This window comes from Anomalospiza imberbis, chromosome 13 (assembly GCF_031753505.1).
Source record: "Anomalospiza imberbis isolate Cuckoo-Finch-1a 21T00152 chromosome 13, ASM3175350v1, whole genome shotgun sequence".
Classification (NCBI taxonomy): domain Eukaryota; kingdom Metazoa; phylum Chordata; class Aves; order Passeriformes; family Viduidae; genus Anomalospiza; species Anomalospiza imberbis.
The window spans coordinates 18,835,883-18,853,288 of NC_089693.1; the positions used below are offsets into that span (position 1 = coordinate 18,835,883).

The 17,406-nt window shown below is 60.6% G+C and overlaps 2 protein-coding genes across 3 annotated transcripts; one reads left to right on the top strand and one right to left on the bottom strand.

Moving 5' to 3' along the window:
- Positions 1-4,289: 4,289 nt before the first annotated feature.
- Positions 4,290-8,209, top strand: CPLX3 (complexin 3). The gene is made up of 4 exons (XM_068204362.1): positions 4,290-4,537; positions 5,263-5,467; positions 5,809-5,896; positions 7,119-8,209. Exons 2-4 carry the CDS (start codon positions 5,307-5,309, stop codon positions 7,341-7,343), a joined length of 474 nt encoding a protein of 157 aa, XP_068060463.1. The 5' UTR covers positions 4,290-4,537; positions 5,263-5,306; the 3' UTR covers positions 7,344-8,209.
- Positions 8,210-13,204: 4,995 nt separating this feature from the next.
- On the bottom strand, positions 13,205-17,357 carry ULK3 (unc-51 like kinase 3). Of its 2 annotated transcripts, XM_068204364.1 has the most exons (17): positions 17,347-17,357; positions 17,028-17,199; positions 16,653-16,793; positions 16,354-16,474; positions 16,147-16,251; positions 15,925-16,068; positions 15,752-15,834; positions 15,525-15,680; positions 15,345-15,450; positions 15,193-15,233; positions 15,001-15,103; positions 14,826-14,890; positions 14,630-14,708; positions 14,506-14,546; positions 14,378-14,425; positions 14,250-14,304; positions 13,205-14,083 (listed from the first exon to the last, which is right to left on the bottom strand). In XM_068204364.1, the coding sequence occupies exons 2-17, from the start codon at positions 17,127-17,129 to the stop codon at positions 14,067-14,069; spliced, it is 1,407 nt and encodes a 468-aa protein (XP_068060465.1). In that variant the 5' UTR covers positions 17,130-17,199; positions 17,347-17,357; the 3' UTR covers positions 13,205-14,066. The 2 variants fall into 2 exon arrangements, with proteins under 2 accessions (XP_068060465.1, XP_068060464.1); XM_068204363.1 differs by having other exon boundaries at positions 15,752-16,068.
- Positions 17,358-17,406: the final 49 nt, after the last annotated feature.

The following is a 17,406-nucleotide window of genomic DNA, read 5'->3' on the forward strand; positions in this document are numbered from 1 at the left end:
GTGACCATTCCCAGCCCAAACCCCATCCCTTGGGATGGGGGCTCTGTGTTCTGTGTGACCATTCCCACCCCAAACCCCCATCCCTTGGGATGGGGGCTCTGTGTTCTGTGTGACCATTCCCACCCCAAACCCCCATCCCTTGGGACCAGGGCTCTGTGTTCTGTGTGACCATTCCCACCCCAAACCCCCATCCCTTGGGACCAGGGCTCTGTGTTCTGTGTGACCATTCCCACCCCAAACCCCCATCCCTTGGGACCAGGGCTCTGTGTTCTGTGTGACCATTCCCACCCCAAACCCCCATCCCTTGGGATGGTGGCTCTTTGTCTTCTATGACCATTCCCACCCCAAACCCCATCCCTCGGGATGGATGTTCTGGATGACAGGACCATTCCCACCCCAAACCCCCATCCCTCGGGATGGATGTTCTGGATGACAGGACCATTCCCACCCTAAACTTCCCAAACCCCACAATGGTGAGTCTGGGCAGCCCGTGCTCAGTGACAGGAAGATGAGAACAGGGAATTCCGAGGGAACTGGGGGGACACTCCAGCAGCATCCCCACTCCTGGCTTCCCTTCTCAGCACCACTCAGGGGCTCCCAGGGGCTCTCCCAGGGCACCTCACGGTGAGGAGGGGTGCACTGGGATTTGTTCATCCTGTGGAAATGATGTCAGATTTTGGGAACTCAGAGGCTTGGTTCTATAGGAGTTGGGAGGCTTTCCATGGGAATGCCTCCCTAGGTCAGGGAAATCTTTGGTTTCACTTCCATGACAAGCTGAGCTGCAGTCCCTCTTCCTCAGCCAAGGCAAATCCCAGCTTTATGGAATTCTGTTCGAGTAAATGCTGGAAATTATTTCATTTGGTAATTTACCACACCCTTATCCTAAAGTTTCTTTATTCCCTCTGTTAGTGATATGGCAGCACTTCCATCCCTGTAAAGGACCTCCCAGTCGGGATCCCTCTGAAGGGATGTTTTTCTCAAGACCTTCAGGATATTTTCCCTCAAACTCCTGCGAGCTGGTGGTCCCTAACAGCAGCGGGACTCTCTGGATCGATGTCACCCTGCCTCACCCCCGTGCCCGAGGGGCACAGCAGGGTGTCCCTGTCCCCATCCCACCGCAGCACCCCCATCGGCAGGTGGCAAGAGCGAAGGTGACCCTGCCCTGCGCCCGGGTCAGAGCCGAGCGCGGCGGTTCCTGAGGTTGGCGGTGCCTGTCCCCATCAGCAGAAGTGACAATCAGCTGCCAAGTGCCGGCGTGGCTTCCCCCGGCAGCAGCGGCAGCAGCAGCAGCAGCAGCAGCAGCAGCAGCAGCAGCAGCAGCAGCAGCAGCGGGCTGCCTGCTCGCTTTGGAAACGCCTTCTCATTTCCCTCCCGTCGCGGCGCCGGCGCGCACACACGCGGCTTTCCAGGATTCCCTCACCTACTCCTTCGGGGTCTCCAAAGGTTAAAAACGCTCATGTTCCCTGCATTTCAGGCTGACAAGGAGCAGGCCTTCTGATGGCCTTATTGCCGTGGCCCTGCAGCTCGAGGTCACCGAGCCTTCTTCCCCTCTCCTCTACAATCCACGGGAAGCGGCTGCTCCTGGCCATTCGGGGACCTCTGGAGCATCCTCTGGATCCCGGGTTGTGGTAACTGTACCTTTGGAGCCAGTTACCTGGAAAGAAGAGCTGGAATGATCCCTCTTAGCATGGCAGAGGGAGCTGCTTGCTTCCAATTTAAATCAGGTGTCAACGCTGAGAGAGGATCCTCTTAACTTCCACCGTCTTGTCTGAGGCTGCGGCGATGGGACGTCTCATCTCCCTGCCGTCTAATCCGTGGAGATGTGTGATATAGCATAAGCTAATATAATAGGTCATGCAAGGATTTGCATCTCATTACGGCAGGTTAGAGTCTTGGCAGGAAGGATGACTCATCCTCACTTGAATATATTTCAGGGATGAGGAGCGGTTCAGCTGCCCGAGGAAAAGCAAATGGGGAAATCAACCACCTCGAAGCATCATTTCCCAGCTCGCTGCACCCTCTGATTGTCCCCCCGGCTCTGCCTCCAGGTGGGACACCGGCCTCTCCAGGAAAAGCTGAGGGGATGGGAGAGCTGCAAAACCTCTCCGGAGGTCCTTTCCTTTGCCTTTTGCTCCATCCCTGTAAAACCCGGGCTGCAAGAGGTGCAGAGCCCGAGCTGGTGAGAGAGCGTCCCCGCCACGAGGAACGGGATCCGAGGCGCTGCCCGGCACGCCGGGCTTGTTTTCCCCTGCTTGCCTTGGCCCAGGGGTTCTGCTCATCAGGAGCTGTTTGCTCTTAGTTCCTCAGACAGGGAGGCTCCGTGGGAGCTGACCCATCTAACCCAGCTGGAAAAAATCGGTCCTGACTTCCAGTCTCTTATTGTTAATGGATGCTCGCAGCGAAATCCAAAGCGAGCGAAGCTCCCAGGACCAGCCGCATCCAAAATCTGCTCTGAGCCCGCACGAGGCTCGGGCCAGCACCTAAGGACACGACCAGGGGTGCTGGTCCTTCTTCCTGCCCCTCTTTTCAGCCAGACTGACAGCCAGAACGTGACCACGCTGCTGGCAATGGGACATCTGCGGAGAGCCCGGGGCTCCCAGCCTATTTCTCAGCAGGCTGTGCCAGCTCATTGTGGGTTAAAATTAATTTTCCATGGGTTCTCCATGGGAAAGCACTCAGGAGGGCCTGCAGATCAGTGTGAAAAGCAAAAATCATCACTTCAAAAAGCTGTTGAGGCTCCTGAGCTGTCAGCTCGGGGTGAGCAGCAGGCGCAGGGGCACCTGCGTGGTGGGGGATGCTGTGGGTGACGCTGGAGTTGTGCCAAACAGAGGGACCTCCCTCATCCCAGCGTCAGTTTGCACATTTGGATGGACTCGAGGGAACTGCTGGCATCAATCAGGGGGCTCTGCTCTGCCAGGAGAGCCTTCACCGGGACAAATCCCCTGTTGTCACCTCCAAGAGCATGTCCCAATCCCTAAGAGCATCAGTGACTGCCAAGCTGCTGGCCAGATTATTATCCTAGAAAAATGCGTTATATTTTAATCTATTTTCCTCTTAAGACATAATTTTACCTTGGGCAGGGGGGAGGGGAGGAGATGGGCCCCCTCCCTCTGTCACTTGGTTCTGTCACTCCACAGCTGTTCCATCATTTTAATCTGCAGAGATTGTCTTTATATTTCGGAAATGAAATGATTTCCCGCAAGCCGGGATTGGGGTTTGGATCCACGCTCATTTTTCAGGAGCGGAGAAGAAAAAAGGGAGAAATGTCTGTTAAAGCCAGGCTGGCCATCTGGAAGGGAGGTGCGTTGCTGATGCCATTAATTGCTCACTCCCCAAGGCCTGGAATGCGGCTGCAGTCAAAGGGAAGAGCAGGAGTGGGAGTGGGGTTGGAGAGAGCCAGGGAATGATGCAACACAATCAATGCCTGCTCCGTCCTCCTGATTTAGGTGATCAGTGAACACCTTCGTGCCTGTGTTCTGGGGGCTGAGAGCAGCTTTAGTATTAACTAGTATCATAAAGTCGTGGGATCACAGAATCACAGAATGGCTGGAATCAGAAGGGACCATAAAGCTCTCCCAAGCTCCAACCCCTGCCATGAGCAGGGACGTTTTCCACTATCCCAGGCTGCTCCAAGCCCTGTCCAGCCCGGCCTTGGACACTTCCAGGGATGGGACTACTTCCAGGGATATCATTAACAGGATAAAAGGAAAGGAACTTTTGGGCACCAGCCCTTGGATGGATGCGCAAACAACAGTTGTGACTGGTGCTGGTGCATATGGCTTGTTCCAAGGAAAAGCCTGGCTTTTCCTCCTGCCAGACCCGAAGGATGGGGAATAGAGTGGGAGAAAGGGCGCTAGGGTGGGTTTGCTCCTCGGTGGGATGGAGCAGCCGGGAATCACGGAGGGAAGGCTGTTCGGGGGGCTCCCCGCAGCCCCCACAGTGGCTCCATCCACCCGGTGTCCCCGGGGAGCTCTGGGGCTCCTTCTTCCCACGGGGGTGGCGTCACTCGCGGTGCCCCGGTGCGGGTCGGGACGGCGGCGGCTCCGCCCGGCGGAGGGCGGCGGGGCCGGGGGGAGGCGGCGGGGCCGGAGAGGCGGCGGGGCAGGGCGGAAGGCGGTGCTGCCGCCGCCGTGCAGGGACACACACACCGGAGCTGCGCGAGCCCCGGTGCTACAGCGCCCGCTCCGCTCCGCTCCGGGCCGGGACCGCTCCGCCATGGGCGGCCGGGCGGCGCGGCCCCGCTGACCCCGCACACCCCGGCAGCAGCTTCGGCATCCCGGACTCCGGCACCCCGGCAACTCTGTACTCCGGCATCCCGGCAGTTCGGCACTCCGGCATCCCCACAACTCCGCTCCGCTGACGCCGGCGTCCCTGGAGCTCCGGACTCCGCCGTTCTGGGAACTCACCTCCCGGGAACTCTGCTCCGCTGAGCCCGGCTCCTCCATCTCTCAGTACTCCGGCATCCCGGGAACTCCGTGCTCCACTGGCCCGGGAACTCCGCTGCGCTGACCGCTGGTCGCGGCTCCTCGGGAATTCGGTACTCTGTCATCCCCGCTGACCCCATCTCCTCCATAACCCCGTGCCCCAGGTCCCCGAGAACCCATCTCCCCCGTCTCTGGCTCCTCCACTGCCCCGTACTCTGGCACCCCGGGCATTCAGCTTTCCGTCATCCCGGGAATTCATCCCCGCTGAGCCCCTCTCCTCCGTGACCCCGCACAACAGCTCCCCCGGGACTCAGCTCTGCTGACCCCGCTTCTCATCACTCGCTATTCCGCCTCCCGGGAAATTCCGCTCTGCTGATCCTGGCTCCTCAGGAATTCGGTACAGTGTGAGCTTGGCTCTGCTCATCCCGCATCCTCCCAGCTCCCCGCGACCTCGGCTCCGCTGACCGCGGCTCCTCCCCGGGAGCTCATCTCCCCTGTTCCCAGCTCCTCCTAACGCAGACCCCGCTCCCCAGGAGCCCAGCTCCGCTCATCCCGGCTCTTCCACCGCCCGCTGTCCCAGCTCCCCGGGCGCTCAGCGCTCCAGCTGCCCAGGAGCACATCCCGGTGACCCCAGCTGCTCCCTAGCCCGGCACTCCGGCTCTCCAGGAGCTCCATCCACAGCCTCCCGGCGATTCCCTATCCCGGCACCCCAGCTCCGACCATTTCTCGGCTCCCTGGCGCTCCAGCTCACCCTTAGCCCCGTTCCTCGGGGGCTCCCCATCTTCCACACCCCCATCCTCCCCGGACCACCCGGTGACCCCGGCTGTCCCAGCTGCAGAGCCGCGCTGCCCCCCGGCCCCCCGGCCCCCCGAAGGCGCGGCCATGGCGTTCATGGTGAAGAGCATGGTGGGGGGGCAGCTGAAGAACCTCACGGGCGGCCTGGGCGGCGAGGAGAAGAGCGAGGGCGAGAAGTCTCCGGCCGAGGCGCAGGGCATGACCCGCGAGGAGTATGAGGAGTACCAGCGGCAGCTGGTGGAGGAGAAGTGAGTGCGGGCGGCACCGGGCACCGGCACGGGCTGGAGCCCCGGGGTCCCTGCGGGAAGGGGATGCTCCCGCTGCAGTCCCGCATCCCGCGCATGGGAGATGGGGGGAGAGGCGCTGGGGACAGCAGGACCGCGAGGGGGTTTAATGACCCCCCCTAATCCCTTAATCCGCTTCCTCGCCCGCGAGATGGGATTGTTTCTCCTTCCAGGCTGCGCCGGGGGGAGGAAATTGTGGGAAAGCGGGACTTTTCAGAGAAAATGGGGGTGCTGAGGCTGGGGGGAAGTGCAAACCCGGGGAAATGGGGCACGGGCTGTTGGTTAGTGCCCCGTGTGTTTCACAGGATGGAGAGAGATGCCCAGTTTGCCCAGCGCAAGGCGGAGAGAGCCACAGTCAGGTCCCACTTCCGAGACAAGTACAGGCTCCCCAAGGTACGGCTGCGCTGGGAACGGGGCCACGAGGGGAGCCAAGCTCCAGATGGAGCTCTGGGGTGAGGGGAAGGGACAAGGACCCCCTTGGCTGGCTGGCGTTTGAGCCTCAAAGCCCAAAGGCAAACAAATTCCCCTCAAAAACCATCCTTCTCCCCAAACTTTTCCTTCCCCCTGAGCACCACAGACCACCAGCCTGAGACAGTGGACTCCCAGCCTTGCTTGATTCCCCTCTCACTCACTTTTGTCCCCTAAATCCAGCTGGGTGAGGGAAAACCACCTTCACCCCAGACTCCCTGGAGCTGGGAGTGCAGCCAGGGTTGCACCTTCCTGGCTGGATTAGCCAGCTCCTCTCCCTGGATTATTTGGTGAACGTCTCCTACCTAAATTCCAATTTTGGAATTTCCGCACGATGAACGATTCACTGAAAACAATTTAATCAAGGGATAATTCAGCCTTTCTTGGAATTGTCACAAGCTCTTCTGCCTCCAAACCCACCCTTTATTCAGGAAGAGTCGCTCAGTGGTGAATACTCCAAATTGGAGCCGGGCTAATATTAGTTCCGAAGGGTCAGCTAAGCCAAGTGAGATTGCTCTGATTGTTTGGTGTTGTTCAGCCAGCCTGGATTCACCCCCCCTACTTCCCACCCCCCTTTTATATCCAGGAAATAAACAGCTGGAGAATTTCTTTTACCTCCTGCCAAAAGCCAGAAAAGGCAGAGAAAGAAGAGATGGAGATTTTTTTTTATTTGCCAGGGGAAACTGGGATTTATTTGGATCTGGCCCCACCATCCTTTCACTGCCTTCTTGTGCTTGAGATGTCCCTTCTCATCTTTTGACAAGTTTCTTCTGCTCATTACTGATCCCGCTTGGCAGCCGGGCTGCCTCATCCCGAGTCTCCCCGTGGCTCCCAGCTCAGAGCTGATCCCGTCCGCCGGTGGGAGCAGTCGTTAAGCATAAGCCTAGCTTAATTATGTGCCTAACCCCCTGCAACGCGAGCTGGAAAACAGTCTGTACTGGTGCTGCGCGTGGGTTTCCATCTCGCCTCTCGCTGTGAGTGCCCAGGCTCTCCTCAAGCTGCACCAACATCCCACCCTCACCCCCAGGGACCTTCCCACATGGTCCTTTAAGTGGGAAGACAGCTCAAAGCCCCTCCTGTGATGCTTCCAGAAGCCCCCTTCCCGCTGTGCCATCCCCCCTCCTGACTCTCTCCCGGCCCCTTCCAGAACGAAACGGATGACAACCAGATCCAGCTGGTGGGAGGTGACGTGGAGCTGCCCAAGGAGCTGGCCAAGATGATCGAGCAGGACAACGAGGAGGAGGAGGAGAAGAACTCAGTGATCGGCCAGCTCAGCAACATCCAGAACCTGGACCTTGATTCCTTGAAGGACAAAGCTTCGGCCACGCTAGAGGACCTGAAGCAATCGGCGGAGAAGTGCTCCGTGATGTGATGGGGCTGAGCGGGAGGGGACGCAGCGCAGGGTCTGGCGGGGGCTGCTGCCTGCAGCGGGGACCCCAGCGACGTTGTCACCCTTGCCGTGCGTCACTCGGGTCCTCCTGAGCCGTGTGACCCCTCAAGTCCCTGACCCAGGTGTCCCTGATGTGTGGCTTTCGTTTCGTTCTCTGGGCTGAGGTTAGAGCCAAGAGCCAGCATGTCCCCCCCGTTCCCCAAGGCCTCCTCCCATGCCCGGGCAGGGGGTGTCCGCAGCCAGAGCTGGGGAGGTTGCAGGGAAGGAGAGTGACCTTGGAGTGTGATTGACCTTAGGGTGTGATTGACCTTGGAGTGGTGGCCACAGGCTGCGGCTCTGCCTCTGCGTTTCCACTCAGCCTCCTAGAAATGACCGGGAGGCTCTGATTTGCCTCGCAAGGACGAGGCAGGGTGTGGAACACCCCCCCTCCCCGTGTCCCGTCCCCATCACCCGAGAAACACCATCCCATCCCTGCAAGGAACACCAACCCCTGCGCCCTTGAGGGCCCCTCGGAAGGAGCCAGCCGGGAAGGACCTGCTATATGATCCCTGTGGGAAGGGGGGTGCTGAAGCCCGAATTGACACCAGAGAGGAACAAAAGCCCTCCCTGTTGCTGAGCTGAGCCCGCAGCAGCCCTTCCCCGGAGCAGTGGCATCCCTCTCCTGGGATGGCATCCTGTCCTTGTTCCTTCCAGGAGAAGAACAAAGCCATGAGGGAATGTCTCCCTGTCTCCCGCTCGTCGTGCTGTAGTCGTGCCGTGCTCGGTTGAGTGTCCCTCCCCTCCTGTGCTGTCCCCGTGCCATGGCACTGTTATAACCAGTGGAATAAATACCAGGAGATGTCTATGCATTTACTTCTCTCCCCAAGCTCTGTTTTCCTGGGCAAATTTTCCTATTTTCCTGGTTTTGGGGTGCCCCTTCCTGATGCAGGGACAGGAGCTCCAAGGAGAGCTCCATGGCAGCAGAATCCCAAAGAAAGCTCCTCTCCTCCTGGTTGTGCCCATGTTTGGGACCAAAGGAATGCTACGAGCAACTTGTTGGCAGCATTTGGGTTTAAAGCAAACAAAATTCCCATTTTTTCTGCAGGTTTTTTGGCTATTTTAATACAAAACCTTGAGAACTCTCAGTCTCAGGGGCACTGCAGGATGCCCAGTGCACTGCTCCAAGCAAGGACACGCTGCAGGGATGAGCCCCAGCTTGTGCAGGTGTGAATCCCAGCCCTGGCAGCATCCCGGCAGGCAGGGGGCTCCTGTGGCGAGGCTTCCTGGAAAAACTTGGCATGGGCTGGGAATTTATCGCTCCAAATCCCGTGGGAGCTGATGAGCTGCAGTTTGGTTTTGCAGGGGAGGATGGCTCATCCAGGAAAACACAGGAGAGTGTGCTGGGAAACTGATATTATTATTATTATTATTATTATTATTATTATTATTATTATTATTATTGGTGTTGGATCAAGCCATGGCTGGGGCTGCTGCACCAAGAGATTCCTTTCTGCCCCCAGCCCCTTGATAATCCTGTTCCAGGGCCAGGTAGCTCTGGGAAACTCCTGATGTCCATTCCCGAGAGGACAGACAGACAGAGACAGCTCAGGCGTGGACACACATCCTCCCAACCCTCCAGACACTGGGACCCGGAGACTCCAGCAGCTCCAGGGACGTGTGCTCCCACCAGATCCCCAGCCCAGCTCCGGCTGGGAGCCAGGGAGAAGCGAGAGGGGAGATTGGCAGGAGCAGCTTTAGCTCTGGAAGGAGATCATACCTGATGAGGATCAGCCCGAGCTGATCTAATCCCCCACCAGGAAAGGGATAGCAGGGAGCAGGCACGGCCCCAGCCGTGCCCTCGCTGTTTAAATCCCGGGCCCAAGGCACGATCAACGCTCATCCCACGGGGGAGAGCGGGATTCCAACCGGAGCCGGGAGCCACGGGGCTGGGATGGAGGGAGGGGAGGTCGGGATGGAGGGAGGGGAGGTCGGGATGGAGGGATGGAGGGAAGGGAGGTCGGGATGGAAGGAGGGGAGGCTGGGATGGAGGGAGGAGAGGTTGGGATGGAGGGAGGAGAGGTTGGGATGGAGGGAGGGGAGGTCGGGATGGAGGGAGGGGAGGCTGGGATGGAGGGAGGAGAGGCTGGGATGGAGGAAGGAGAGGTCGGGATGGAAGGAGGGGAGGCTGGGATGGAGGGAGGAGAGGTTGGGATGGAGGGAGGGGAGGTCGGGATGGAGGGAGGGGAGGTCGGGATGGAGGGAGGGGAGGTCGGGATGGAGGGAGGGGAGGTCGGGATGGAGTGAGGAGAGGTCGGGATGGAGGGAGGAGAGGTCGGGATGGAAGGAGGAGAGGTCGGGATGGAGGGAGGGGAGGCTGGGATGGAGGGGTGAGAGGCTGGGATGGAGGGAGGAGAGGTCGTGATGGAGGGAGGACAGGATGGGATGGACAGAGGGGAGGCTGGGATGGGGGTGAGAGGCTGGGATGGAGGGATGAGAGGCCAGGATGAGGGTGAGAGGCCGGGATGGAGGGATGAGAGGCCGGGATGGGGGTGAGAGGCTGGCATGGGGGCAGCAGGTGCAGGCAGTCCCTCCTGCCTTTTCCCTGCCCGCCAAGGATGCACCAAGGCTCATCCCGCGGGAGAGCAGGATCCCAGCGGGAGCGGGGAGCCGCGGGGCCGGGGATGCAGCCCCGCGGTTCATCCCCCCACAGCCAGCCAGGATCCTCTCCCGCACCTTTTCCTGGGCCCCCCCTTGCCCTGCCCCCCGTGCCCGACCCCTGGGCTGTGCTCGGCGCTCTCCCGGCCCACGTGCCGCCACGCAAAGGCCGCGTGAAGCTCAGCGGGTTTATTTTAGGAGGCACCATGACCCCCAGGCATGTGAAAAGCCAGGCAGCCCCCGCTTCCCCCGCCCGGCTCCCGAGACGTGTTAAGCCTCAGCAAAGCGTTCCCGGCAAAGCCGAGCATCGGCAGCTCCGAGGATGCTCCTCCGAGGCTGCGTCCCTGCTCCCATCGCTGGGTCGCAGCCTGTAGTGGGGAGGAGAGGCTGGGATGGAGGGAGGAGGCTGGGATGGGGGGTGGAGAGGTTGGGATGGGTGGGGAGGAGAATTGGGGATGGAAGGTGGAGAGGCTGGGATAGGCGGAGGAGGATGGGATGGAGGGAGGAGAGGCTGGGATGGGGGTGGAAGCTGGGATGGAGGGGTGAGAGGCTGGGATGGAGGAGGAGAGGCTGGGATGGAGGAAGGAGAGGCTGGGATGGGGGTGGAAGCTGGGATGGAGGGAGGAGAGGTTGGGATGGGGGTGGAAGCTGGGATGGAGGGGTGAGAGGCTGGGATGGAGGGGTGAGAGGCTGGGATGGAGGGAGGAGAGGCTGGGATGGAGGAGGAGAGTCTGGGATGGAGGGAGGAGATGTCGGGATGGAGGAAGGAGATGTCGGGATGGAGGGAGGAGATGTTAGGATGGAGGGAGGAGATGTCGGGATGGAGGGAGGAGATGTCGGGATGGAGGAAGGAGATGTCGGGATGGAGGGAGGAGATGTTAGGATGGAGGGAGGAGATGTCGGGATGGAGGGAGGAGATGTCGGGATGGAGGAAGGAGATGTCGGGATGGAGGGAGGAGATGTCGGGATGGAGGAAGGAGATGTCAGGATGGAGGGAGGAGAGGCTGGGATGGAGGGAGGAGATGTCGGGATGGAGGGAGGAGATGTCGGGATGGAGGGAGGAGAGGCTGGGATGGGGGCATCAGGGGCAGGCAGCTCCTCCTGCCTTTCCCCTGCCCACCAAGGGATGAATCCCAGTTTCCAGTGGTTTCTGCTGCTGTATCCTGAGCAACCCTGCAGCCTCCACGCCATACGACTGCTCTGGGCATCAACACACACACCAAAAATCTTAAAGCAAAGAGTAAGTGTGGATTAAAGCAGAAAATGGGTTTTTTTTCTCTCTGTTTTACAGGTCTTATATAATTGCCTCACCTATGGGGCTGGGATTGGGATAGGTTTGTCCAAGCAAGCCCTTGCTGGTTGCTGAAAGACGCTGTCAGTAAGGATTTTTGTCAATAAAATAAAATAACTTTTATTGATCAAATAACATAAATTTTATTGACAAAACTCCCGCCCTCCTGCACCAGCCCATTCCTCAGCTGGCTGCAGGATCTTCCTCCTTCCCAGCAGTGAGTGTGGGACGAGTGAGTGGTTTCCCCAATGGATAAAGCATTAAATGAGCAATTGTTAAAGTGCTGAAACAAATGAGCTGCCACGGAAGGCTGGGGAATCTCCCTTCTCCTTTTTGCAGGCAATTAAACTTCCCTGCGAGTGGCTGTGGGAAGGGATGGCCCATCCATCCACCCACTGCTGGTCCAACAACCAGGATTAATCCAGATTAAAGAGCCCGGGGAAGCCCAAGGCTGGCTCCACACACTGACCCAGCTCTCCCCAACCCATCGCGTGCCTGACCTCACGTCAACCCACGCGCTGGCACCGCCAGGGTGACAACCCAGCTGCCACTCCCGGGTGACAATCCGGCCCCAAGAGCCACCCCGTGAGGGCTGGGAGAGCCCTTTGGAAGGGCTGGGGGATGGCATGGATGGGACTGGAGCGGAGCAGCTCCTCCCTGAGCAGCTGAGGGACAGAGGCCACGCTGCCACCGCTGGCTTTGTGCCACCCTCCTGTGGGAAATCCAGGACTCTGGGACAACTAATCAATATGATTAAGTAGAAGCCATTTATTGTTTATATTATGTGCTTATTTATACATTTTAACTCTACTGTGCACGCTGATCACGCATTTCGTTCGTTCGTCCACACATTCTGCACGCACTTCTCAGAATATGTGACTGGTAATAGTCCAGGTGGCTCACAGCTCTCCGTCACCTCTTTCTTGTGGTCTTGGAATTCAGTTTCTTTTCTTCTTCCTTATTTTAGCACAGTTGATGTCTTAGTAACCTTGATGAATTCTAGAGGGCCCTGAGAAAATCCCGATAAGAGCAGTTACAAGCGAAACAACCGGTGCACCCCGTCATTGCTCAGATACAGAGCTACACCTTCCCTCGGTGACATTTGGGCAGCCAAAAACCCCGGTGCAGGTGACGCTCACATCCACCCTGACTCCATCAGCCCCAGGGGAGCATGCAGAGCCTCGTCCTGCTCCCGAGGGCTGGGGATGGGCCGCGCTGGCGGCCGAGCGTGAAGGCAGATGCGATTATCCGCACCGGCTGCCGCAGCCATGCCCGCGGCCCCGCGCTCGCCACGGGCCGGGGGAGGGCACGGGCTGGGAAAGCACTTTAAAGCCTCGGGATATAATCTCTGCTCTGAATAATAATGATAATAAGAGTAAAAAGATATAGAAGTGCCTTGTCGCATCTGCCCAGGAAGCTCTGCGCCAGCTTGAGCACGGAGCAGCCGGCACAGGGGCAGGATGTGGGGGGAGGCTGTCTTGGGAAGAGGTCATGGCTCAGAATATCTGTGGGACACCCCAAAAATCCTCCTGTTGTTCGCTTCAGCCCTTCTGCCTTCCCTCATGGCCCAGCCCGGGCATTCCTCACCCCCCACAAAAATCTATTGGAGAAAACAGGATTTTACGTAACAGCTCGTGTTGTTCTGCTCCGTGTTTTCCACACACACAGAAAAATAAAAAAGATGGGAAGTGAAAACAAGGTCAAACCTTGCTTTGGCTGCCTCGTGTTCCTGGGGAGCACAGGAAGGAACAGCACTGCTGGAGCAGAGGAGGGGACACCCCAGCTCCGCTCCTGGGGGAACAGGGACGAGGGTCCCCAGCCCGCCTCGATGGCTCCAGGACCCCAGGTGGCCTCAGGGTCCTGGGCTTGCCTGGGGACCCTTCTTAGGCTTAAATCACAAATCTGAGTGCAGAGGAGGTGAAGAAATCAAAATTAAAGTTTATTAAAGACAATAAATTACATTCCCTTGAGATACAGTAGATTTTGAGACAAGTACCTTGTTTTGCAGGACAGGCAACATCAGCACCCCGTAACAACGACTCCTGGGAACGTGATTTGGATGTTGGGGGTGTCAGGGCCCTGAGGAGTGGAGCAGGGCAGGCAGGATGCTGAGAGTGTCTCCCTGAAGGTGACCGACTGCTGCTCGTGCCCGACTCAATCGGTCCCCGCTGAGCACTGCTCACGGGGACACGGATGATGCAGCCAGTACCTGTCAGGCTCCAGGTTTAGGAAGGAAAAGCCTCATTCCCAGTGCTCCAGCAGTGAGAGGCAGGCAGGTACGGCCAGGCTGGGCCAGTGCAGTGGGTGCTGGAGGCTGGACGAGCAGCGGTGGATGCAGAGGTAGATGCTGGGCGAGGAAGGCACAGCGGAGCATCCCTGCCCACCCTCAGCTCCTGGCTGGATTTGTGGGCCGTGTGGGCTCCCCCAGAATTTAGGAGGTGGAAGAACCACCCAGCCGAAAAAGCAGGGGGGATGTCCTGCCAGAGCCCAGTGCCAGGATAAAAATACCCTCCCCATGGAGCCAGCGGAGGGAATTAGAGTGGAATAACCCGGCCGCTGTGGCAGGGGAGGCTGCAGCAGCAGACGGTCGGGGCAGGGCTGGCAGGGAAATGAGCCAGCGCCTGGGAGAGGGGCAGATGGCCCCGCCGACCCCCCCGGGGCCGGGAGCACGAGGGTGACCCCCCAGGTGTCACCCCGGTGGGGGGGACGGAAACTTCGTCTGGGCGCCGGCGTCTCCGGGCAGGGCAGCGAGCAGCGTCCCGCGGGGCAGCTCCCGGGAGTCACTGCAAGGTACAGGCTGTGCCGGGGCACACAGGCACTCACCGGCTGTCCCCGCCGCTGCCACCCCCCGGCGGGGACGGGGACGGGGACGGGGCCGGGTGGGGCTGGGATCAGCCGCGGGCAGGGACATCCCCACGGCTGGGGGAATATTGCCCAAGTCCCCGTGGCAAAGGGCGACTCACCGCTCCGGACGGACTCTGCCAGCGCCTCTTTGCCCATGGATTGTGCCTCCCGCATCTGCCAAGGGAGAGGGGGCTTTTCCAGCCTTTATCCTCCCCCAGCACGCTCCGGAGCCCCCCCGTCATCATACCTTGATCTGATCCTTCAGGTACTCAGCTCGGGCCATCAGGGTCTGGATCTGGTGGGGACAGAGAGAGGACACAGTCCCTCTGGAGCCAGGCCACCAGGGACGGCCGGTGTCCCAGGGCTTGCACTCACCTCAGCGTGGAGCAGCTCCCGCCGCCGCCCCGCCGGCTCCGCTGCAGGGGAAATGTGCCACGGGATGAGGGATGGGAGCAGGACCCATCCTTGCCCTAAAACCCCGGCCTCAGTCCCAACTCACCGGCCAGGAGCAGCAGCAGCTCCCCCAAGCTCTGCTGGTACAGCTCCAGGGCGTCACTGTCATCCCTGCCTTCCTCCTCCTGCAAGAGGCCCCGGGGGCTGGCTGTGGCTGGTAGGGTCCAGCAGCCCCCTCCCCACCAGGTCTGCAGCTTCCCCTTCCCTCGAGGGGTGAGGGGACCCCCAAGGCCGCCCCTCACCTTGGCAATGGCAGCTGAAGCCACTTCCAGCGCCGCGCAGAGCCGGGGCTTGTCCTTGGCCATCTCTGCAAGGGGACACGGCTACGGGCATTGCCCAAAACCTTCACCCTTCAGCCCAAAACCCCACCACGGCCCCTGCCAACCCCGACACCGGGGGATGGGCAAAAACCACTACCTTTAAGGAGCTCCCTGGCCGGGTTTCCTTTCTCCAGGAGGTTCTTGTTGCTGGAGGTGACCAACACCTTCAGCTCCTCTGCTCGGGAGATGTACTGCCTCACCTGTGCACATCTTGGGGGTGAGGAGACCCCCGACACGGGGTGCAGAGGATGGGGGTGCTGCCCCCACCCCCCCAGGGGTTTTGGCTCACCTTGGCCCGGATGGCTTCTTTGCGCCGTGCGTCGCTTTCATCTAAGGGGGAGAATGACCAAACACGGGGTGGGTGGGCTAAAAGCTGGCCTCCCCCGGGGTGCTGCCCCCCAGAAATACACCCAGGCCCCACATAACCCCCGGGGGACTCACAGTGCAGTGCTGGCACGAAATACTCCAGGGCTTTGCGGTAGAGGGAGAAGGCGGCACCGGCGTCTCCCTCCTGATCCTTCCTCACCGCCTCCACCACCAGGTCGGTCTGGGGGACACAAGGGGGGGTCTCAGGGCTTGGAACGCCCCCGTTCCCAGGCAGCAGCCCCCAGCCCCGCTCACCGCCTTGCCCAGGCTCTCGGGGCCGGGGATGTGCTCCATGTCCACGAAGGGGTGGGCAAAGAAGCACTCGAAGGAGATGCGCTTCCGAGGGTCCCTCTCCAGCAGCTGTCCCAAGAGATCCCGGCATTCCAGAGAGAGCTGGGGCCGGCTGGGAAGCTGGGGAAGGAAGGGGCTGAGCCCACTGAGGGCTGCGAGAACCCCCCCAGCCCCATCCCACCCCACGTTACCTCCACAGCCCGGTCGCTGCGGATCTTCTCCTCCAGCTCGGCGAAGGAGCGGGAAGCGAAGGGCGGCTTCCCAAAAAGTGCTTCTGCGGGGGGAAAAGGAGCGGTGGGGGGAGATGGAGAGGAGGAAACCAGCCCTGAGTAGAGCCCCCCGGGGCAATAAAAGCCAAACCCACCGTAAAGGATGACGCCCACCGACCAGAGGTCCACGCGGGCGTCGTAGTGCTGCCGACACACCATCTCGGGGGCCATGTAGAGCGGGGAGCCGCGCAGCACGTGCTTCTCGTCCCACGGGGACATGTACTGAGCAAAGCCAAAATCTGCCGGACAGAGAGCTCGTGGGGGCACAGGGAGAAGGGATTGGCCCCCTCCCAGCCCCTGCCAGGGGCTGCCCTGACCTGCCAGCTTCAGCTGGGGGTTCTCCGGGGCGCTCAGGAGGATGTTCTGCGGCTTCAGGTCCAGGTGGGAGATGTTGCGGTCGTGGAGGAACTTCAGGGCACAGGCTGGGTGGGTGGATGGGCACGTGATAGCACAGCCCTGCACCCCAAAACCCTGGGATGGGTCCCCACCAGAGCCAGAGCGGGAGCCAGGCGGGGGGTCCTCACCAAGCTGCTGCAGGAAGACGCGTGCCACCTTCTCGGGGAGCATCCGGCGCATCCGGATGAAGCGGGAGAGGTCGCCCCCGGCGCAGAACTCCATGATCAAGTAGATGTGGTCACTGTCCCACTGCGAGGCAATAAGACCCTGCCATGCCATCCCAGCCAGTCCCACCCACACAGGTTCGCCTGGACCGGTTTGCCCAGCTGCTGGCACCGAACCCCACGGATACACCCGTGGAAAGTGGGGATGGATCCAAGCCGGAGTAGTTCTGGCTCAGAGGCCCCCCGGGAAGCCCCCAGCCCACCTGGAAGTCCTTGAGCTCCACAATGTTGGGATGGCGGATGGTCTTGAGGATCTCGATCTCTGTCAGCAGGTTCTCCACCGATGCCCGGTTCAGGCTCCTCTTGTTGACGCACTTGATGGCCACCACCTCACGCGTGTCCCTCTGCCGAGGAGGGGGGACAACGCTGGACCCCCCACCCAAAGAGCCACGGCGGGCTGCTCCCCCAGCCCGCCGGGTGGGGACGGAAGGGAAGGACCCTTCAAGGGGGCGGCAGGTGCCAGGCGAGGGCTTTAGGGGTGGTACCCCATGTGGAGAACTGGGAAACGGGGGTCCCACGGGAGTGGGGGGGCAGATTCGGGAGCAAAAAGGCGACGCCCGCGGCGGGCTCGGCCCTACCTTCCTGTAGGCCTTGTAGACGGTGGCGTAGGTGCCCGAGCCGAGGGGCTCGGTGAGGATGAACTCGTCGAGGCGCGGCGGGGCCCAGCCGGCCCCGGCCATGGCCCCTCCGGACCCGCGGTCCCGGCGCTCGTTGCCCCGGAGCCGCTTCCGCCTTCCCGGCGCGCCACGGCTCAGGCCACGCCCCCGACACGCCCCCAAAACACCGGGCCACGCCCTCAACCCATACGGCCACGCCCACCCACTCGTCATCCCCCAAACAAACCACGCCCCCCGGCTCTACCCCATCCATAGTGACCACGCCCCAGCCAATCATCACACCGGGCCACGCCCACAGCCCCGCCCCCAAATTGGCCCCGCCCCTCCCGCCCGCCCGGGC

Excerpts from the sequence above, each read along its gene's own strand:
- CPLX3 (XM_068204362.1), top strand. The coding sequence starts at position 5,307 with ATGGCGTTCATGGTGAAGAGCATGGTGGGGGGGCAGCTGAAGAACCTC. Across the intron at positions 5,468-5,808 it reads CGGCAGCTGGTGGAGGAGAA|GATGGAGAGAGATGCCCAGT; the intron begins GTGAGTGCGGGC and ends TGTGTTTCACAG. Across the intron at positions 5,897-7,118 it reads ACAAGTACAGGCTCCCCAAG|AACGAAACGGATGACAACCA; the intron begins GTACGGCTGCGC and ends GGCCCCTTCCAG.
- ULK3 (XM_068204363.1), bottom strand. The coding sequence starts at position 17,129 with ATGGCCGGGGCCGGCTGGGCCCCGCCGCGCCTCGACGAGTTCATCCTC. Across the intron at positions 15,681-15,751 it reads GCAGCGACCGGGCTGTGGAG|CTTCCCAGCCGGCCCCAGCT; the intron begins GTAACGTGGGGT and ends TTCCTTCCCCAG. Across the intron at positions 14,709-14,825 it reads CTTCAGCTGCCATTGCCAAG|GAGGAGGAAGGCAGGGATGA; the intron begins GTGAGGGGCGGC and ends GGCCTCTTGCAG.